The sequence below is a fragment of the Ranitomeya imitator genome, chromosome 1 (genome assembly GCF_032444005.1).
Source record: "Ranitomeya imitator isolate aRanImi1 chromosome 1, aRanImi1.pri, whole genome shotgun sequence".
Classification (NCBI taxonomy): Eukaryota; Metazoa; Chordata; class Amphibia; order Anura; family Dendrobatidae; genus Ranitomeya; species Ranitomeya imitator.
The window spans coordinates 272,124,281-272,148,141 of NC_091282.1; the positions used below are offsets into that span (position 1 = coordinate 272,124,281).

At 42.3% G+C, this 23,861-nt stretch overlaps 1 protein-coding gene across 2 annotated transcripts in view; it reads right to left on the reverse strand.

Annotated features, from left to right (window-relative positions):
• RIMBP2 (RIMS binding protein 2) overlaps positions 1–23,861 on the reverse strand; it is a 524,709-nt gene that overhangs the window by 121,789 nt on the left and 379,059 nt on the right. The window contains exon 17 of one of the 2 annotated variants that reach the window (XM_069756049.1): positions 21,042–21,752. The exons of the other annotated variant lie outside the window; for it this stretch is intronic. Within the exon in view, the coding sequence (XP_069612150.1) occupies positions 21,042–21,752 (711 nt within the window). The remainder of the gene's footprint in view (positions 1–21,041; positions 21,753–23,861) is intronic. 2 annotated transcript variants of the gene reach the window in all.

The window sequence follows — 23,861 nt, forward strand, 5'->3', positions numbered from 1 at the left end:
GTATACATAATAAAACAAGTACAATAATCTTGAACAATACAAGTCACAACTGGTACAGGAGGAGAGAGGACCCTGCCCGCGAGGGCTCACAATCTACAAGGGATGGGTGAGGATACAGTGGGTGAGGGTAGAGCTGGTCATGCAGCGGTTTGGTCGATCGGTGGTTACTGCAGGTTGTAGGCTTGTCGGAAGAGGTGCGTCTTCAGGTTCTTTTTGAAGGTTTCGATGGTAGGTGAGAGTCTGATATGTTGTGGTAGAGAGTTCCAGAGTAGGGGTGATACGCAAGAGAAATCTTGTATGTGATTGTGGGAAGAGGAGATAAGAGGGGAGTAGAGAAGGAGATCTTGTGAGGATCGGAGGTTGCCTGCAGGAAAATACCGGGAGACGAGGTCACAGATGTATGGAGGAGACAGGTTGTGGATGGCTTTGTATGTCATGGTTAGGATTTTGTACTGGAGTCTCCGGGTGATGGGGAGCCAGTGCAAGGATTGACAGAGGGGAGAGGCCGGGGAATAGCGGGGGGACAGGTGGATTAGTCTGGCAGCAGAGTTTAGAATAGATTGGAGGGGTGCAAGAGTGTTAGAGGGGAGGCCACAGAGCAGGAGGTTACAGTAGTCGAGGCGGGAGATGATGAGGGCATGGACTAGGGTTTTTGCAGATTCTTGGTTTAGAAATGTACGGATCCGTGAAATATTTTTGAGTTGGAGGCGGCAGGAGGTAGAAAGGGTTTGGATATGTGGTTTGAAGGAGAGATCAGTGTCAAGGATTACCCCAAGACAGCGGGCTTGTGGGACTGGGGAGAGTGGGCAGCCTTTTACTGTAATGGATAGGTTCGTTGGGGAGGTCGTGTGAGATGGGGGAAAGATGATGAATTCTGTTTTGTCCATGTTAAGTTTTAGAAATCTAGTGGAGAAGAAGGATGAAATAGCGGACAGACATTGTGGGATTCTGGTTAGTAGGGAGGTGATATCTGGTCCAGAGATGTAGATCTGTGTGTTGTCAGCATAGAGATGATACTGAAAGCCGTGAAATTCTATGAGCTGTCCCAGGCCAAAGGTGTAAATGGAGAAGAGCAGGGGTCCTAGAACTGAACCTTGAGGGACTCCGACAGATAAGGGGCGAGGTGAGGAGGTGGTGTGTGAGTGGGAGATGCTGAATGTCCGGTCAGTTAGGTATGAAGAGATCCAGGATAGGGCCAAGTCTGTGATGCCAGGGGATGAGAGGGTCTGTAGCAGCAGGGAATGGTCCACTGTTATGTTTGCTAATGACAGGTGTTATGAAGGCAATCCAGAAACACAGTGTGCTTAGCGATCAGAGCGCACACAGTGATCTGACAAATACCCAAAAATACAAGAACGAGCTCTGAGACGTGGAAACTCTGTAGACTGCACACCTGATCCTATCCTAAACACAACTAAAAGCGGCTGTGGATTGCGCCTAACAACTACCTAGGCAACTCGGCACAGCCTAAGAAACTAGCTAGCCTGAAGATAGAAAAATAGGCCTGACTTGCCCCAGAGAAATTCCCCAAAGGAAAAGGCAGCCCCCCACATATAATGACTGTGAGTAAGATGAAAAGACAAAACGTAGGGATGAAATAGATTCAGCAAAGTGGGGCCCGATATTCTAGGACAGAGCGAGGACAGTAAAGCGAACTTTGCAGTCTACAAAAAACCCTAAAGCAAAACCACGCAAAGGGGGCAAAAAAAACCCACCGTGCCGAACTAACGGCACGGCGGTACACCCTTTGCGTCTCAGAGCTTCCAGCAAAACAAAAGACAAGCTGGACAGAAAAAAAGCAACAAAAAAGCAAAAAGCACTTAGCTATACAGAGCAGCAGGTCACAGGAACAATCAGGAGAAGCTCAGATCCAACACTGAAACATTGACAAGGAGCAAGGATAGCAGCATCAGGCGGAGTTAAGTAATGAAGCAGTTAACGAGCTCACCAGAACACCTGAGGGAGGAAGCTCAGAAGCTGCAGTACCACTTGTGACCACAGGAGTGAATTCAGCCACAGAATTCACAACAGTACCCCCCCCTTGAGGAGGGGTCACCGAACCCTCACCAGAGCCCCCAGGCCGACCAGGATGAGCCGCATGAAAGGCACGAACAAGATCGGAAGCATGAACATCAGAGGCAAAAACCCAGGAATTATCTTCCTGAGCATAACCCTTCCATTTAACCAGATACTGGAGTTTCCGTCTAGAAACACGAGAATCCAAAATCTTCTCCACAATATACTCCAATTCCCCCTCCACCAAAACCGGGGCAGGAGGCTCAACAGATGGAACCATAGGTGCCACGTATCTCCGCAACAACGACCTATGGAATACATTATGTATGGAAAAGGAGTCTGGGAGGGTCAAACGAAAAGACACAGGATTGAGAACCTCAGAAATCCTATACGGACCAATAAAACGAGGTTTAAATTTAGGAGAGGAAACCTTCATAGGAATATGACGAGAAGATAACCAAACCAGATCCCCAACACGAAGTCGGGGACCCACACGGCGTCTGCGATTAGCGAAAAGTTGAGCTTTCTCCTGGGACAAGATCAAATTGTCCACTACCTGAGTCCAGATCTGCTGCAACCTATCCACCACAGAATCCACACCAGGACAGTCCGAAGACTCAACCTGTCCTGAAGAGAAACGAGGATGGAACCCAGAATTGCAAAAAAATGGAGAAACCAAGGTAGCCGAGCTGGCCCGATTATTAAGGGCGAACTCAGCCAACGGCAAAAAGGACACCCAATCATCCTGGTCTGCAGAAACAAAACATCTCAGATATGTTTCCAAGGTCTGATTGGTTCGTTCGGTCTGGCCATTAGTCTGAGGATGGAAAGCCGAGGAAAAGGATAGGTCAATGCCCATCCTACCACAAAAGGCTCGCCAAAACCTTGAAACAAACTGGGAACCTCTGTCAGAAACAATATTCTCAGGAATGCCATGCAACCGAACCACATGCTGAAAGAACAAAGGTACCAAATCAGAGGAGGAAGGCAATTTAGCCAAGGGCACCAGATGGACCATTTTAGAAAAGCGATCACAGACCACCCAAATGACTGACATCTTTTGAGAAACGGGAAGGTCAGAAATGAAATCCATCGAAATATGTGTCCAAGGCCTCTTTGGGACCGGCAAGGGCAAAAGCAACCCACTGGCACGAGAACAGCAGGGCTTAGCCCTAGCACAAATCCCACAGGACTGCACAAAAGTACGTACATCCCGTGACAGAGATGGCCACCAGAAGGATCTAGCCACTAACGCTCTGGTACCAAAGATTCCAGGATGACCAGCCAACACCGAACAATGAAGTTCAGAGATAAGTTTATTAGTCCACCTATCAGGGACGAACAGTTTCTCTGCTGGACAACGATCAGGTTTATTCGCCTGAAATCTTTGCAGCACCCGCCGCAAATCAGAGATGGCAGACACAATGACTCCTTCCTTGAGGATACCCGCTGGCTCAGATAAACCCGGAGAGTCGGGCACAAAACTCCTAGACAGAGCATCCGCCTTCACATTTTTAGAGCCCGGAAGGTACGAAATCACAAAGTCGAAGCGGGCAAAAAATAACGACCAACGGGCCTGTCTAGGATTCAAGCGCTTGGCAGACTCGAGATAAGTCAAGTTCTTATGATCAGTCAATACCACCACGCGATGCTTAGCTCCTTCAAGCCAATGACGCCACTCCTCGAATGCCCACTTCATGGCCAGCAACTCTCGATTGCCCACATCATAATTACGCTCAGCGGGCGAAAACTTCCTGGAAAAGAAAGCACATGGTTTCATCACTGAGCAATCAGAACCTCTCTGTGACAAAACCGCCCCTGCTCCAATCTCAGAAGCATCAACCTCGACCTGGAACGGAAGAGAAACATCTGGCTGACACAACACAGGGGCAGAACAAAAACGACGCTTCAACTCCTGAAAAGCTTCCACAGCAGCAGAAGACCAATTAACCAAATCAGCACCCTTCTTGGTCAAATCGGTCAATGGTTTGGCAATGCTAGAAAAATTACAGATGAAGCGACGATAAAAACTAGCAAAGCCCAGGAACTTTTGCAGACTTTTCAGAGATGTCGGCTGAATCCAATCCTGGATGGCTTGGACCTTAACTGGATCCATCTCGATAGTAGAAGGGGTAAAGATGAACCCCAAAAATGAAACTTTCTGCACACCGAAGAGACACTTTGATCCCTTCACAAACAAAGAGTTAGCACGCAGGACCTGAAAAACCATTCTGACCTGCTTCACATGAGACTCCCAATCATCTGAGAAGATCAAAATGTCATCCAAGTAAACAATCAGGAATTTATCCAGATACTCACGGAAGATGTCATGCATAAAAGACTGAAACACAGATGGAGCATTGGCAAGTCCGAACGGCATCACTAGATACTCAAAATGACCCTCGGGCGTATTGAATGCAGTTTTCCATTCATCTCCTTGCCTGATTCTCACCAGATTATACGCACCACGAAGATCTATCTTAGTGAACCAACTAGCCCCCTTATTCCGAGCAAACAAGTCAGATAACAATGGCAAGGGATACTGAAATTTAACAGTGATCTTATTAAGAAGGCGGTTATCAATACACGGTCTCAGCGAACCATCCTTCTTGGCTACAAAGAAGAACCCTGCTCCCAGTGGTGATGACGATGGGCGAATATGTCCCTTCTCCAGGGATTCCTTCACATAACTGCGCATAGCGGCGTGTTCGGGCACGGATAAATTAAATAATCGACCTTTAGGGAATTTACTACCAGGAATCAAATTGATAGCACAATCACAATCCCTATGCGGAGGTAGAGCATCGGACTTGGGCTCTTCAAATACATCCTGATAATCAGACAAGAACTCTGGGACCTCAGAAGGGGTGGATGACGAAATCGACAAAAATGGAACATCACCATGTACCCCCTGACAACCCCAGCTGGATACCGACATGGAATTCCAATCCAATACTGGATTATGGGTTTGTAGCCATGGTAACCCCAACACGACCACATCATGCAGATTATGCAACACCAGAAAGCGAATAACTTCCTGATGTGCAGGAGCCATGCACATGGTCAGCTGGGCCCAGTATTGAGGTTTATTCTTGGCCAAAGGTGTAGCATCAATTCCTCTCAATGGAATAGGACACCGCAAAGGCTCCAAGAAAAACCCACAACGTTTAGCATAATCCAAATCCATCAGATTCAGGGCAGCGCCCGAATCCACAAACGCCATGACAGAAAACGACGACAAGGAGCATATCAAGGTAATGGACAGAAGGAATTTGGACTGTACAGTACCAATGACGGCAGACCTAGCGGACCGCTTAGTGCGCTTAGGACAATCAGAAATAGCATGAGTGGAATCACCACAGTAGAAACACAGACCATTCAGACGTCTGTATTCCTGCCGTTCAACTCTAGTCATAGTCCTATCGCACTGCATAGGCTCAGGTTTAACCTCAGGCAGTACCGCCAAATGGTGCACAGATTTACGCTCGCGCAAGCGTCGACCGATCTGAATGGCCAAAGACAAAGACTCATTCAAACCAGCAGGCATAGGAAATCCCACCATGACATCCTTAAGAGCCTCAGAGAGACCCTTTCTGAACAAAGCTGCCAGCGCAGATTCATTCCACTGAGTGAGTACTGACCATTTCCTAAATTTCTGACAATATACTTCTATATCATCCTGACCCTGGCACAAAGCCAGCAAATTTTTCTCAGCCTGATCCACTGAATTAGGCTCATCGTACAGCAATCCGAGCGCCAGGAAAAACGCATCGACACTACTCAATGCAGGGTCTCCTGGCGCAAGAGAAAATGCCCAGTCTTGAGGGTCGCCGCGCAAAAAAGAAATAATAATCAAAACCTGTTGAATAGGATTACCAGAAGAATGAGGTTTCAAGGCCAGAAATAGCTTACAATTATTTTTGAAACTTAGAAACTTAGTTCTATCTCCAAAAAACAAATCAGGAATAGGAATTCTTGGTTCTAACATAGATTTCTGATCAATAGTATCTTGAATTTTTTGTACATTTATAACGAGATTATCCATTGAAGAGCACAGACCCTGAATATCCATGTCCACACCTGTGTCCAGAATCACCCAAATGTCTAGGGAAAAAAAAAAAAATGAACACAGAGCAGAAAAAAAAAAAAAAATGATGTCAGAACTTTTTTTTTCCCTCTATTGAGAATCATTAGTTAGGCTCCTTGTACTGTTATGTTTGCTAATGACAGGTGTTATGAAGGCAATCCAGAAACACAGTGTGCTTAGCGATCAGAGCGCACACAGTGATCTGACAAATACCCAAAAATACAAGAACGAGCTCTGAGACGTGGAAACTCTGTAGACTGCACACCTGATCCTATCCTAAACACAACTAAAAGCGGCTGTGGATTGCGCCTAACAACTACCTAGGCAACTCGGCACAGCCTAAGAAACTAGCTAGCCTGAAGATAGAAAAATAGGCCTGACTTGCCCCAGAGAAATTCCCCAAAGAAAAAGGCAGCCCCCCACATATAATGACTGTGAGTAAGATGAAAAGACAAAACGTAGGGATGAAATAGATTCAGCAAAGTGGGGCCCGATATTCTAGGACAGAGCGAGGACAGTAAAGCGAACTTTGCAGTCTACAAAAAACCCTAAAGCAAAACCACGCAAAGGGGGCAAAAAAAAACCACCGTGCCGAACTAACGGCACGGCGGTACACCCTTTGCGTCTCAGAGCTTCCAGCAAAACAAAAGACAAGCTGGACAGAAAAAAAGCAACAAAAAAGCAAAAAGCACTTAGCTATACAGAGCAGCAGGTCACAGGAACAATCAGGAGAAGCTCAGATCCAACACTGAAACATTGACAAGGAGCAAGGATAGCAGCATCAGGCGGAGTTAAGTAATGAAGCAGTTAACGAGCTCACCAGAACACCTGAGGGAGGAAGCTCAGAAGCTGCAGTACCACTTGTGACCACAGGAGTGAATTCAGCCACAGAATTCACAACAGTCCACTGTGTCAAAGGCAGAGGACAGATCCAGGAGGAGGAGGATAGAGTAGTGTCGCTTGCTCTTGGCAGTTAATAGGTCATTGGTGACCATAGTTAGGGCAGTTTCAGTGGAGTGGTGTGACCGGAAGCCTGATTGAACGCGGTCGAAGAAGGAGCAGGAAGATAGATAGGAGGACAGTTCAAGATGGACATGTAAAATGTAATCACTAGAGTCATGTATATAGTGAGAAATTGTGCTTACAAGTCAGTGTGACACACATAAAGATTACTACACAGATGTAGTACACTGACAATATATATACAGTGGGGCAAAAAAGTACTTAGTCAGTCAGCAATAGTGCAAGTTCCACCACTTAAAAAGATGAGAGGCGTCTGTAATTTACATCATAGGTAGACCTCAACTATGGGAGACAAACTGAGAAAAAAAATCCAGAAAATCACATTGTCTGTTTTTTTTAACATTTTATTTGCATATTATGGTGGAAAATAAGTATTTGGTCAGAAACAAAATTTCATCTCAATACTTTGTAATATATCCTTTGTTGGCAATGACAGAGGTCAAACGTTTTCTGTAAGTCTTCACAAGGTTGCCACACACTGTTGTTGGTATGTTGGCCCATTCCTCCATGCAGATCTCCTCTAGAGCAGTGATGTTTTTGGCTTTTCGCTTGGCAACACGGACTTTCAACTCCCTCCAAAGGTTTTCTATAGGGTTGAGATCTGGAGACTGGCTAGGCCACTCCAGGACCTTGAAATGCTTCTTACGAAGCCACTCCTTCGTTGCCCTGGCGGTGTGCTTTGGATCATTGTCATGTTGAAAGACCCAGCCACGTTTCATCTTAAATGCCCTTCTGATGGAAGGAGGTTTGCACTCAAAATCTCACGATACATGGCCCCATTCATTCTTTCATGTACCCGGATCAGTCGTCCTGGCCCCTTTGCAGAGAAACAGCCCCAAAGCATGATGTTTCCACCACCATGCTTTACAGTAGGTATGGTGTTTGATGGATGCAACTCAGTATTCTTTTTCCTCCAAACACGACAAGTTGTGTTTCTACCAAACAGTTCCAGTTTGGTTTCATCAGACCATAGGACATTCTCCCAAAACTCCTCTGGATCATCCAAATGCTCTCTAGCAAACTTCAGACGGGCCCGGACATGTACTGGCTTAAGCAGTGGGACATGTCTGGCACTGCAGGATCTGAGTCCATGGTGGCGTAGTGTGTTACTTATGGTAGGCCTTGTTACATTGGTCCCAGCTCTCTGCAGTTCATTCACTAGGTCCCCCGCGTGGTTCTGGGATTTTTGCTCACCGTTCTTGTGATCATTCTGACCCCACGGGGTGGGATTTTGCGTGGAGCCCCAGATCGAGGGAGATTATCAGTGGTCTTGTATGTCTTCCATTTTCTAATTATTGCTCCCACTGTTGATTTCTTCACTTCAAGCTGGTTGGCTATTGCAGATTCAGTCTTCCCAGCCTGGTGCAGGGCTACAATTTTGTTTCTGGTGTCCTTTGACAGCTCTTTGGTCTTCACCATAGTGGAGTTTGGAGTCAGACTGTTTGAGGGTGTGCACAGGTGTCTTTTTATACTGATAACAAGTTTAAACAGGTGCCATTACTACAGGTAATGAGTGGAGGAAAGAGGAGACTCTTAAAGAAGAAGTTACAGGTCTGTGAGAGCCAGAAATCTTGATTGTTTGTTTCTGACCAAATACTTATTTTCCACCATAATATGCAAATAAAATGATAAAAAAACAGACAATGTGATTTTCTGGATTTTTTTTTCTCAGTTTGTCTCCCATAGTTCAGGTCTACCTATGATGTAAATTACAGACGCCTCTCATCTTTTTAAGTGGTGGAACTTGCACTATTGCTGACTGACTAAATACTTTTTTGCCCCACTGTATATATATACATAGCACTTTAACACAGAATATTTTGTGGTTTCACTGTGTAACATAAGATAGACAATCTCAGATTTGTGCTTCAAGACTTTTACATATAATTCTCAACATACTTAATGTTCCTATACATAATAGACAGCTGTCAGACAAATTATGGTTCAGCTGATCGTTCAACCATTAGCTATCAATCTTGACTTGTCCATACAGAGCGCTCGCTCTGATGAGTCTTTCTGTGTGCTCTACAAGAGAGATTCTCCAAGTTGGTGGCTTTTCTATGGAAGAGTAAATAATCAGAATTTTGAAATCGGATTTGCTGGATCCTTATCTTCCCCAACCTCATCTGTTGGTGTCAAGTACAGACTGGGGCTGAAATTCAGCCCTGGCATTTGAAATCACACAGGTCCATGTTGTCCCCGTCCCCCAGATGGGATATATTGCTACTTATATTACCATGGATGGAGGAAAGCAAGATTTACTACAAGACCAATATTTCTAATGATTCCCGTGGCCTGCCAGGGTAAGTGACAGAGTCAGGGACTTAGTGCTCTGCTACAAATCTTAACATTATAGGTGTCTTGAGAGCACCGATTCTGCTAACAACGTAGCTGACAAGGTAGCCCATGACCAGAAAGACCCTTCTGGAATTTGCCAGAATTGCCAGATGGTCAGTCCGTCCCTGGGTGATGTAGAGTCAGGAGGCCCTATGCACATTAGTGTTTCAACCGAGATGACTGCCAAAAATTACATTGAAGGGTGGTTGGGGATGCGGAAAATCATTATTTGTAGATCACATTGTTAATTTCCTTTTTGGAGTTCTATTGTTTTTTGCGGTCTTCTTAAAGAGGTGATAGTACATTATATAGCATGTGATCATGATAGAGTCTTTCCTATGAAGAAAAAATGGTAACACAATCACTTAATATACCACTGGCAAATGCCTTGGAATTAACTCTAAAAAAGGTGTTATTTAGTAGTTGACTACATTCAGATACGACTTGAGGTTACTTTAATTCCAATTTAAATAAATTCAGAATAGCCATGCAGGGACCCATCAAACTCCCATTTGGACATTTTAACATTTTAATTGACATAATGGTGTAACAGTGCGATAAGCAAATAGACTCTTAAGGTACCTTCACACATAACGATATTGTTAACGATATCGTTGCTTTTTGTGACGTAGCAACGATATCGTTAATGAAATCGTTATGTGTGACAGCGACCAACGATCAGGCCCCTGCTGTGATGTCGTTGGTCGCTGAAGAAAGTCCAGAACTTTATTTCGTCGCTGGACTCCTGCTGACATCGCTGGATCGGCGTGTGTGACACCGATCCAGCGATGTCTTCACTGGTAACCAGGGTAAACATCGAGTAACTAAGCGCAGGGCCGCGCTTAGTAACCTGATGTTTACCCTGGTTACCATCCTAAAAGTAAAAAAAAACCAAACAGTACATACTTACCTACAGCCGTCTGTCCCCAGCGCTGTGCTCTGCACTCCTCCTGCTCTGGCTGTGAGCGTCGGTCAGCCGGAAAGCAGAGCGGTGACGTCACCGCTCTGCTTTCCGGCCGCTGTGCTCACAGCCAGTACAGGAGGAGTGCAGAGCACAGCGCTGGAGGACAGACGGCTGTAGGTAAGTATGTACTGTTTGTTTTTTTTACTTTTAGGATGGTAACCAGGGTAAACATCGGGTTACTAAGCGCGGCCCTGCGCTTAGTTACCCGATGTTTACCCTGGTTACCGGCATCGTTGGTCGCTGGAGAGCGGTCTGTGTGACAGCTCTCCAGCGACCAAACAGCGACGCTGCAGCGATCCGGATTGTTGTCGGTATCGATGCAGCGTCGCTTAATGTGAAGGGGCCTTTAGCCTCTTCAGAGAGGGAAATGCAGAGGGCAATGAGTCTAGTGCCACCTATTAGATGTTGCAATCATAATAGTCAATATCGACCCTTTAACAAATCTTGCCACATGACTTAGGATAAGAAGCCAAACCAGACACACCATTTACACTTGTGGTAAGGCTTATTAAAGGGTCGATATGGACTTTTAGGATTGATACCCTTAATGGGTGGCACCAAAGTTCAACTCCTCTTCCTCTCTAAAGAGGCTATTTGCAAATTTTAATTCCCAGAGGAGCATTGCATGGCCTGTAAGTCTCCTTAGGCCGGCTTGGCACACTCTGCAAGGAGAAGCGTTTCACCTTAGTCTTACTGAGATAATACTTACTCCAAGATAAATACAGTATTGCTTTTATAATACTCTTACTAGTATTTCTTGAGTCACCTCCACAGATCTGTTTGTATACAGTTGTGTGAAAAAGTGTTTTCCCCTTCCTGATTTTCTATTGTTTTGCATGTTTGTCAGACTTAAATGTTTCAGATCACCAAAAAAATTAAATATTAGACAAAGATAACACAATTAAACACAAAATGCATTTTTTAAATGAAGGTCTTTATTATTAAGGGAGCAATAAATCTAAACCTACAGGACCCTGAGTGAAAAAGTGAGTGATAACAGGGATAACAAAAATTCCCCATTAAGTGTCACCTGCTTAACCCAGCAGGAAGTACGTCTGCGTCTAAAAATCACTATAAATGACAAATCTCCGTGCCCGGATGGGATATACCCCTGAGTACTGCAGGAATTATGTACAGTCATTGATAGACCATTATTTTTAATCTTTAAAGAGTCCATGATAACAGGGTCTGTACCACAGGACTGGCGTATAGCAAATGTGGTGCCAATATTCAAAAAGGGGACAAAAACTGAACTCGGAAATTATAGGCCTTTAAGATTAACCTCCACTGGGGGTAAAATCCTGGAGGGCATTCCAAGAGATGCTATACTGGAGTATCTGAAGAGGAATAACCTTATGACCCAATATCAACATGGGTTTACTAGGGACCATTCCTGTCAGACTAATCTGATCAGCTTCCATGAAGAGGTAAGTTATGGACTGGACCAAGGGAACCCAGTGGACGTAGTTTGTATGGACTTTTCAAAAGTTTTTGATACGGTGCCACACAAAAGGTTGATACATAAAATGAGAATAATGGGGATAGGGGAAAATATGTGCAAGTGGGTTAAGAGCTGGCTCAGGGATAGGAAACAAAGGGTGGTTATTAATGGAGCACACTCGGACTGGGTCGTGGTTAGCAGTTGGGTACCACAGGGGTCAGTATTGGGCCCTCTTCTTTTTAACATATTTATTAATGATCTTGTAGGGGGCATACAGAGTGGAAATTTAATATTTGCAGATGACACTAAACTCTGCAGGGTAATCAATACAGAGGAGGACAATTTTATATTACAAGATGATTTACGTAAAATAGAAGCTTAGGCTGATAAATGGCAAATGAGCTTTAATGGGGATAAATGTAAGGTCATGCACATGGGTAGAAGTAATAAGATGTATAACTATGTACTTAATTCTAAAACTCTGGGCAAAACCGTCAATGAAAAAGACCTGGGAGTATGGGTAGATGACAAACTCACAATTAGTGGCCAGTGTCAGGCAGCTGCTACAAAGGCAAATAAAATAATGGGATGCATTAAAAGAGGCATAGATGCTCATGAGGAGAACATCATTTTACCTCTATACAACATAATCCTGTAGAATGTAAGCCCGCAAGGGCAGGGTCCTCGCCCCTCTGTATCAGTCCGTCATTGTTAGTTTGTTTACTGTATGTGATATTTGTAACTTGTATGTAACCCCTTCTCATGTACAGCACCATGGAATCAATGGTGCTATATAAATAAATAACAACAATAATAATAATACAAGTCACTAGTTCGACCACACTTAGAATACTGTGTACAGTTCTGGTCTCTGGTGTATAAGAAAGACATAGCTGAACTGGAGCGGGTGGAGAGAAGAGGGACCAAGGTTATTAGAGGACTGGGGGGTCTGCAATACCAAGACAGGTTATTACACTTGGGGCTATTTAGTTTGGAAAAACGAAGGCTAGGGGGTGATCTTATTTTAATGTATAAATATATGAGGGGACAGTACAAAGACCTTTCTGATGATCTTTTTAATCATAGACCGGAGACAGGGACAAGGGGGCATCCTCTACGTCTGGAGGAAAGAAGGTTTAAGCATAATGACAGATGCGGATTCTTTACTGTAAGAGCAGTGAGACTATGGAACTCTCTGCCGTATGATGTTGTAATGAGTGATTCATTACTTTAATTTAAGAGGGGACTGGATGCCTTTCTTGAAAAGTATAATGTTACAGGGTATATATACTAGATTCTGTTGTGAATTCTGTTTTCGAACTCCCTCCTGTGGTCATGAATGGTACTTCGGCGAGTTCTGTCCATGGACTCCCTCTGGTGGCTGTGAGTGGAGCTGCTGCTTCTGAGGTTCCTTCCACAGGTGACGTAGTTTATTCTTTGGCTGGCTGTTCTATTTAACTCCACTCCGATCGTTACTCCATGCCAGGTGTCAATGTTCTTGTACTGGTTCAGTTCGCTCTTGGATCTTTCTGGTGACCTGTCTACTCCAGCAGAAGCTAAGTCCCTGCTAGTTATTATTTGTTCATTGTTTCCTTGTCTAGTTGGCTATCATGATTTTGCCTTGCTAGCTGGAAGCTCTGGGATGCAGAGTGGCACCTCCGCACCGTGAGTCGGTGCGGAGGTCTTTTTGCACACTCTGCGTGGTCTTTTGTAGTTTTTTGTGCTGACCGCAAAGATACCTTTCCTATCCTCGGTCTGTTTAGTAAGTCTGGCCTCCCTTTGCTGAAACCTGTTTCATTTCTGTGTTTGTGACTTTCATCTTAACTCACCGTCAATATATGTGGGGGGCTGCCTTTTCCTTTGGGGAATTTCTCTGAGGCAAGGTAGGCTTTATTTTCTATCTTTAGGGCTAGTTAGCTCTTAGGCTGTGAAGAGGTGTCTAGGTCGTGTTAGGTACGCTCCACGGCTATTTCTAGTTGTGTGATAGGATTTGGGGTTGCGGTCAGCAGAGCTCCCACTTCCCAAATCTTGCCCTGTGTGAGTTTAACCATCAGGTCGTTCCGGGTGCTCCTAACCACCAGGTCCATAACAAGATTCCTTGTTAGGGTGTTGATCCAGGGAACTAGTCAAATTACCGTATGTGGAGTCGGGAAGGAATTTTTTTCCCCAATGTGGAGCTTACTCTTTGCCACATGTTTTTTTTTTGCCTTCCTCTGGATCAACATGTTAGGGCATGTAAGGTTAGGCTATGGGTTCAACTAGATGGACTTAAAGTCTTCCTTCAACCTTAAAAACTATGTTACTATGTTACTATGTTAAAACAAAAATTAACTGTGGTTTATCACATCGTTGAGAAGCAGAGTTCAAATTCTCTAGCCACATGCTGGTCTGATTACTGCAATGCCTATTTTCAATTAAGGAATCACTTAAATATGACCTGCCTGACAAACTGAAGTAGACTAAAAGATCCTCAAAAGCTAGACATCATATCGCAATCCAAAGAAATACTGGAACAAATGAGAAACAAAGTAATTTCAGATCTATAAGTCTGGAAATGGTCATAAAGCTATTTCTCAAGCTTTGGAACTCCAGCAAACCACAGTGAGAGCCATTATCCACATATGGCAAAAACATGGAACAGTGGTGGAACTTCCAAGGAGTGGCTGGTCAACCAAAATTACCTCAAGAGGTCACAAAGGACCCCACAACAACATCCAATGAACTGCAGGCCACACTTGACTCAGTTAAGGTCAGTGTTCATGACTACACCATAAGAAAACCATTGGGCAAAAACGGCCTGCATGGCAGACTTCAACGGCAAAAACCACTACAATAAGAACATAAAGGATCATCTCAGTTTTGCCAGAAAACATCCTGATGATCCCCAAGAATTTTGGGAGAATACTCTGTAGACTGACGAGACAAAAGTTTAACTTTTTGGAAGGTGTATAGACCATTACATCTGGCGTAGAAGTAACAGCATTTCAGAAAAGGAACATCATAGCAACACTATAATATGATGGTAGTAGTGTGATGGTCTGTGGCTGTTTTGATGCTTCAGGATCTTGAAGACTTGTTGTGGTAAATGGAACCATGACTTCTTCTGTTTACCAAGAATTCCTGAAGTAGAATGTCCGGCTATCTGTTTGTGACCTCAAGCTGAAACGCACTTTAGTTTAAGCAGCAGGACAATGATACAATACACACCAGCAAGTCCACCTCTGAAAGGCATAAAAAAACAAATTTAAGACTTTGGAGTGCCCTAGTCAAAGTCCTGACCTTAACCCGATTTAGATCCTGTGGCATGACCTTCAAAAAGCAGTTCATGCTCGGAAACCCTCCAATGTGTCTGAATTCTTCCAGAGCGTTGTAAAAGAGTCATTGCCAATTATCACAAATGCTTCAGTTGTTGCTGTTAAGGGTGGCCCAATTAGTTATTATGTTTAGGGGGCAATCACTTTTTCACACAGGGCCCTGTGGGTTTGGATTTCTTTTTCCTTTAATGATAAAGACCTTCATTTAAAAACTGCATTTTGTGTTTAATTGTGTTTTGTTTGCCTAATGTCTAAATTTGCTTGGTGATCTGAAACATTTAAGTCTGACAAACATGCAAAAGAAGAGGAAGGGGGCAAACATTTTTTTCACACAACTGTATATACAGAATGTCAGGCTGTACAGGCTGGCTGCATTTTTTGATTTGTGAGTGCAGAATATGTGTCACTGTGTCTGATATGAAAATTGCCTTTTTACAGAGGAAAACAGCTTGAACTTTAGTGCCATCTATTGGATATAGCACTGCTAAAAGTCAATATTGACCCTTTAATGAGCCTTGCCACATGACTTAGGATAAAAGTCAAACCAGACACACTTTTTGCAGACAAGTGTTTTGGAGTGGTTGTTCGTATTACTCTAACTCAGGTGGCAAGGCATGATAAAGGGTCAATACTGACTTTAAAAATAATACAAAATTCCAGCACTCAACGAGTCAAGAAGAATTATAATAGTTTTTATGTTTATATTCCCAGTAAATTAAATCAATAACGTTTCGGTCTTTATGACCTTCATCAGACGGTAAATACAGGGATAGAAAAAACCGACCCGCTGTGTATATGTGACTCCAATCGGAGTTCGCAAAAGAGTCCCGTGGTAAGTATAGCTGCTAACCGCAATTTGTGCCAGAATTTTATTTTTTTTATATAGGGGTGGGTAACCCTTTTCCGTGCACCTTATCTACAAAAGGTTATTTAGACCAATATTGACTTTAGGGATTGCTACTTCCAATAAAGGACAAGTCCTCTTCCTGTCTGAAGAGGCAATTTGCATATTGCAATGGATCCTGCACAAAGAGTCATAGCATGACTAAGGGCAGTATTGCCTGAAACGCGTCAGCTTATTTTTATGATGCACTAATAAAGGACAAGATTTTAATTCTATTTTCATCTCCTCCATTCAATATTTGCATGAGCTGGACAAGTGAGTGATTTGCAGTTTTTGAGATCATTCATCGATTAAAATAATGCATTCCCCCAATGCGATTTGTGTGTGATAACAAATGCAATAGCTTGTGGTCAGTATTTTGACTCTTTAGCAGAGCCTTAGGTAATGACATATCCCATATAATTATTTTATATTTAAATTTGTAGTCTTTTCATGTTATAAAAGTAACTTTCTGAAACCAGAACTCTACTGTAATTAACTATTAAATATCTCAGAAACTAGAGACAATCTGGCAAAACAGATGTCATATTCTTAATCGGCACCATAAAATTAACATAAAAACGTTCAGACATCATTGGCAGAAAAATCACTGTATACCAATTATCGGAGTATGAACACACTGACAATCACTATAATAATCTAGCTGAATTGGATAGAATGACATTGTTTTAAAAATATGAATGCATTCTTCACTTTGGACAATCCTTACTTGTTTTATTGATCTGAAAATACGATGATCATAAAGTATTCCCCAGCTGGAACCCAGGTGGTAAGCTCTTATTTGTTAAAACCAAGCAAGAAGTGTTTAATCCCTTTACCACCTTAGACATATCCATACGTTCCTGTAGTCTGGTACTTACCGACCTGGGACAGATGGATACGTCCAGGCGATTTTACGTGCACAAATGCTGGCTGTCAGCTGATCAGCTGATTCTGACAGCTGACACCAGGCACTCAGCACCTGGAGCAATCCCGCACTGCTCCCAGCACTTTAACCCCCTAAATGTTGCAATGGAACTCGATCACAGCATTATGGGAGCAGGCAGAGGGAAGAAAGCCTCTCAGCATTTGGATCTGAGACCCCGCAACGTCATCACTGGGTTATGATTAAAGATGGTCGGACCCATGGATGTTCCAATCTGGCCAAACAATTAATAAAAGTTTGGGTTCAGGGACCAGAACAGTACCCGGATCCCATTCATTTGAATGGGGGGCCCAAACATTCAGTGTTAGTCACGATGTCATGTGCATGCAAACACTGCTTCTGATCAGTGGTAAAATCTTTACCGCCGGTCAGACAGCCGCATTCGCCTGCAGCTGTGATTGGAGGTAAAAAGTTTACCGCTGAAAACATCTTGTCCCACAAAAAACAAGCCATCATACCACTTCATTAGCAGAAAAGTAAAAAAAGTTATAGCTCTTAGAATAAAGTTTTTATTGTGTAAAAGCGCCAAAACAAAAATATATATATGTAAATGAAAGAAATAAAGAATAAAGCTGCCTTATCAATTTTACCACACGTGGAACGACATAAAAAAAAATCCTGAATTGTTGGCTTTTGTTCATTCTACCTCCCAAAAATCGGAATAGAAAGTGATCAAAAAATGTCATGTGCCCAAAAATAGTACCAATAAAAACATCAACTCGTCCTGCAAAAAAGAAGACCTCACATGATTCTGTCGGCCGAAAAATGGAAAAATTATAGCTCCCAAAATATGGAGATGCAAAAACTATTTTTTGCAACAAAAAGTATCTTTTAGTGTGTGACAGTAGCCAAATATAAAAACCCGAAATAAATTTGGTAACAGTAGTTTTCTCCCTCATATTGGGTATTGGCGTACTCAGGAGAAATTGCACAACAAATCGTATAGTGCAATTTTTCCTGTTACCCCTATGAAAATGCAGAATTTGGGGATAAAATACATGGTGTTCACTAATTGATCCTGCAAATTTTGCATCAAAAAAGTCAAGTGGCGCTCCTTCAGAGCTCTGATGTGCACCCAATAGTGTTTTCCCCCACATATTAGGGTATAGGCATGCTTAGGATAAATTGCACAACAAATTTTGGAGTCCATTTTTTCCTTTTACCCTTGCAAAAAAAAAAAATATGCGAGTCTAGGGTAAAATTTTTGTGCGAACTGTTAACTTTTTTTTCCACATCCCAAAAATGTCTGTGAAGCATCTGAAAAGTTAATGAACTTCTTGAATGTGGTTTTGAGCACCTTGAGGGGAGCAGTTTTAGAATGGTGTCATTTTGGGTATTTTCTGTCATATAGACCCCTCAAAGTCACTCCAAATGTGATGTGGTACCTAATAAAAAATGGTTTTGTAAATTTTGCTGGAAAAATTTAAAGTCACTGGTTAACTTTTAACCCTTATAACTTCCTAACAAAAAAACTATGCTTCCAAAATTGTGCTGATGTAAAGTAGACATGTGGGAAATGTTATGATTCTTATGATTTAAGCGCATAAGAATTCAAAGTTTGAAAATTGCTAAATTTTCCATATTTTCACCAAATTTCTGTCATGTTTTTTTTTTTTCACCAATAAATGCAAGTCATATCGAAGAAATTTTCCCACTCTCAGGAAGTACAATATCACAAAAAAAACAATCTCATAAAGTGACATTTCCCACAATTCATCTTTACATCAGCACAATTTTGGAAGCATACATTTTTTTTGCTAGGACATTATAAGGGTTAAAAGTTGACCGGCGATTTCTCATTTTTCCAACAAAATTTACAAAACCATTTTTTTAGAGACCACCTCACATTTGAAGTGTGTTTGGGGATTCAGTATAACAGAAAATACCCAAAAGTGACACCATTCTAAAAACTGCACCCCCCCTTCAAGGTGTTCAAAACCATGTTCAAGAAATGTATTAACCCTTCAGGTGCTTCACCAGAACTTAAAGCAAAAGATTTACTTTTGAACCAATTTTTTTTTCTTTTCACAAGGGTATCAGGAGAAAATGGATCACAAAATTTGTTGTGCAATTTCTTCTGTGCACGCCAATACCCAGCATGAGGGGTAAAGCCAATGTTTGGGTGCACAGCAGAGCTCAAAAGGGAGGGAGCACAGTTTGACTTTTTGAATGCAAAATTGGTTGGAATCAATGGTGGCAACATTTCGCGTTTGGAGACCCCTGATGTGCCTAAACAGTGGAAACCCCTCAATTCTAACTCCAACCCTAATCCAAACACACCCCTAATCCCCACCCTAACCATAACCCTAACCACAACCCTAACCCCAACACACCCCTAATCCCAACCCTAACCATAACCCTAACCACAAACCTAACCCTAATACCCCCTAACTCTAATCCCAACCCTAACCGTAATCCCTACCATAACCACAACCCTAGCCCAACCCTAACTTTAGCCAAACACTAACTTTAGGCCAACATTAATCCTAGCCCCAACCCTAATCCTAACTTTAGACCAACCCTAACTTTAGCCCAACTGTAACCCTAATGGAAAAATGGAAATATATACATTTTTTATTTTATTATTTTTACATAACTATGGGGGTGATAAAAGGGGGTTTGATTTACTATTTTTTTTATTTTGATCACTGTGATAGGGTCTATCACAGTGATCAAAATGAACCAATAGAAAAAATTTCCTATTGTTGCCAGGTGCTGGCCAGCAGATCTCGGCGGGCGCACTACGCATGCACCTGCCATTTTCTTCCTGGAAAAAGATGCTGCTGGAAGGGAGACTTCACGGGGATACAGGGACACCGGAGGTGCTGGGGGGAATTTAGGGGACCCCATTTCTGTCTCCTCTGATGTGCGATCACATCAGAGGACAGAGAAATTAAATGGGAAATCGGACTTTTTTTTCTTGCAGTCGCTGTTATTCCTTTAATAACAACGATCACAACACTGGGGTTGGGAAAAAATGACCCAAATCATGTTCTCTGGGGTCTCAGCTATCCCCGATAGCCGAGATCCCAGAGAAATTCCGACACTGGGGGGCGCTATACACTTATTTCTCAGCAGCGCTGAGAACTAAGTCCCCTTAATTGCCGCCATTAAAATGCATATCGTCGGTCATTAAGAGGTTAAGACTAACTACAAAAAGCCTATACAACAGTAACTATTAAGTTATAATGAAAAATCATAACTAAGAATTAAGCAAAAATCATGAAACGACTTTATTATTACTTGCTGTAACCCTAAGTCACAAAGATGATAAGAAACAAAGAAAAGTTTGCTTCTCAGTTGGCTATTTTCAGAATGCCAAAATAAATAAATGAAAAGCAAAATATGCTCTGTCACTTCTTTATTAAAAGTGGAGTAAGAGGGAGACCAGTTTTTGAGACAGGTTCAGATCTTGAAGACGGGAATAACATCATTTATTTTATTTCTGTGGGATATTAAAAGGTATTTTAACTGCATGACCCTTATATTATTTCAGTTATTGAGAGTGACAAGACGACTTTGAGCCCTATCATGCTGATTGGATAAAAACTTCAAAAAGCCAAATTGCACGTAAACCACAAACAGATAACCACAGACATCTAAAAGGTGAACTGTCCAGTGCGATAATAGAAGAAAATGTAATTTTGGCTTTAATTGGCATTTTCTAGTACTAAGAATTATCCTTCAGCTAACCCTTCATTAAAATTGAGTTTCAGTTGTCGGGTAAAATAAATATAAAACAAAGTTTTTGCAAATATACTTTCTCTTAAATGAACAGACAAACAGAAAGGCAGCAAATTCTCGCAACTACAAGCAAACAAAAAGGACAGCTTGGCCTAAAAGCCGGTGAAGCATTGCTGATTAATAGATCTAAGGCAGAACAAATTACGAGCAATCAGCAAACAGATTCCAGATGGAAGCCCATAAAAATAATAAAAGAGGAATTAAAATAAATATATAAATAAAAAGAAAAGCGATCACAAATGATTTTTGCAAGCAGATGGCGAAATGAGGTTTTTATTTAACACACCACAAAGTTTTCTGTGTCTCTGTGAGTTGGCCTTAGATCTGCTGTGTTACAGTTTTTCTGATATACATCTGATTTCCGGCATGGGGTGTCATTTTTATTTAAATCTCTGACGTATGGCAGCGGTTTGCAGTTTTCATTGTGCCACTTGGACTCGCTAGTGTTATCTACAAAGCCTGAACTGATCTCATCAAAATCCTCCTCAACGCTGCTTTGCCTGGTGAGGGTTCTCCTGCGAGTTAGCATTAGCTTTGGGTCTCTAGGACATACAGGATTTTCTTGCGGCTCCTGTGTAGTATTTCTAGCAATGGTGTTGCAGCCTTTCCTGTAATGAAAACGCGTTTCGTCTTCTTCACTTCCACAATCCAAGCCGCTGTCTGGGCTCCTGGAGAGAGTTCCAAGTTTGCTCCCTTCACATGCCAGGTCATCTGAGCATGGAGGCGCCCCATTAAACCTACACTTTGAGTAATGCCAAGGACTCTGATGTCTCCCGTCTGGACAACTAGCCCTTGGAGCTCTAGTAGTTCTACCTATGGTTCCTCTTGCTCTATAAGCCATGCCTCCAGAGTTTCCTCTGTGCAGGACCTGTGAATGTTCTCCGCTTTCTTCCTCTGCCACCTCAGGAATACTGAACAGTTTTTTATAATGAGGATGCTGAGGGGAATAATCCAGCTGCTCCTTTACGGAAGTCTCAGTGGCACTAGTCTTAGAGCACTCCACAAGATAATACACAAGAACACAAACGAGAATGGACCAACGACAAAGAATTGAAAACGACAGCATCAAAAAAACGTGTGAAAAAAACAAAGAAAAAGAAAAACATGGAAAGAGAAGTAGAGGAAGATAAAGAAGAAAATAAAGACAGGGTTAGTTTTAGAGGCAATGGAAAACATAAGGCATGCAAGTTTACTCTGTGAAGGAAAGGTTCATGCTCTGAATGGGAATCTGTGAAAATAAAGACATGATTAGGAGCTCGGCTGGTGTCAGAGAACGTAAGATCAGTACAAACAATGAGAGCTTGGCATATCAATGCTATAGTAAGAATAGGTCCATGCAAGGGTAGATGCTGCACACAGACAGCCATTGTGACGCTGGGATGGTTAGTGTAATGCTAGCTGTAATGCTTTCCATGGTAGCATTTATTAGATCACAAACACAGTGACAATTAGGCAGTGTCGTCTGGCAAGCATTTTCTTGTTAGTAGTCGCTGCCTACAGTGTATTCCAATAGCAAAGAAATAATATAACACAAAGTGCATTCATCTTCTGTGTTGGTCAATCCAAGGAAAGAATCCTGTTAATAGCAACATGCACCATAATATCGATTTTTGGATATTAAACATACATAGCAATTTAATAGAAGACATACATTCAACTTTACCTGGAAAAACATTGCTTATATCTAATAACTGTGACTACATGCGATGGGTCACTAATTTCATTTTTTACGATACTCTAACTCTCTAACTTTTTCCCATCAATATCTTTGTCCTGAAACTGTTCCAGCTTGAGCAGGTGCATTACAAGATAATAACACATATGAAAAGTGCACATATTTTGAGTGTTAAAATGTCTTATACTATTTTTATTATCGAAAAACAACATAATCATAATCACTGCAGACATATGGAATTAGACAGTTCCTAACAGGTCCACATGGCGGAGCTGCAGCTCACTTCATTAGCTACGAACTCAAAATTCTGATATAACAGAGCATACACCTATGCGGTTAGCTGGGTTCATTGCCTAATATACTGTATCATGTCAGCTTCACAAAGAACTCTAATCGATGTACTAAACTTTCTTTGTTTCTAGCAGTGATGCAGCAGGTGCGGGGTAGAGAGGAAGGTTGCCCCGGGCCGTCTCACACAGCAAAGCCCACGTGAAGAGATCGTCAATCTAAACTGTATTGGCGTGCACAGCATTATTCCTTATACGGGGCAAAATGTGGACGCTACTACTTTCTAGGGCACTCACAGAGAGTATTATTATTTTCTAGGGAACACAAATAGGGCTATGTAAAGAGCATAGTGGTGGGCATTATTTCTCTGTAGGGCACTAAGAGGAGCCATGTTTTAGGGCAACAGAGCAGGTGGAGTATCAGGGACAAATACTGCAGCAGACTCAGCATTGAGGTATCCGCAAGATGGGGACTTTGTGTTTGTCACTGAAAATGTGAGACGTCAAATGTGACTTTGTTGTAAACTCAGCAGAGTCGCGGTTTGAAGAAGTTGGCATGGTGGTCTGGGTCAGATGGAAAACACAGGAAAAATGAACGACTCCGTCAGAAAGAACGTCAGCTGTAATATGTTCTGCAGGGCTGGTATCTATCATTATGTTGTCGGTGTTTGGTGGAAATATCAGTCTTGGTCTTTGTATAGTGATTTTTTTCAGTAATAACACTGTCTTCTGCTGGGTGCCACCTATACCCACTATGATCTGGTGTGCCATCACAGTTGTAAACTTGGCTACCTAGATAGGGGCCCATTCACATGTTGTTTCCCACTCTGTGCTACACATCTGGCTTCCAGTATCAGGTCTGTGATACTTTCACACATTATCAAAGGGCTTGGTATACAACATTGATTTTGCCTCAGAAATATGCCATGCCTAGGTTCAGGCAGCTCATGAGAAATATATACATCCGAAAAAACGAAAAAAAGCTATAGCCTTAAAATGCAAACATTTTATTCCAATCAATTATTAAAATCAACACATTTTGTAAAACAGAGGGATATAAAGTTGTGAACACACTGTGCAAACTTTGTACGGACCAGCCTACGGATTAATGGTGCTATGGGCTTACGTGAAAAAGAGGAGCATA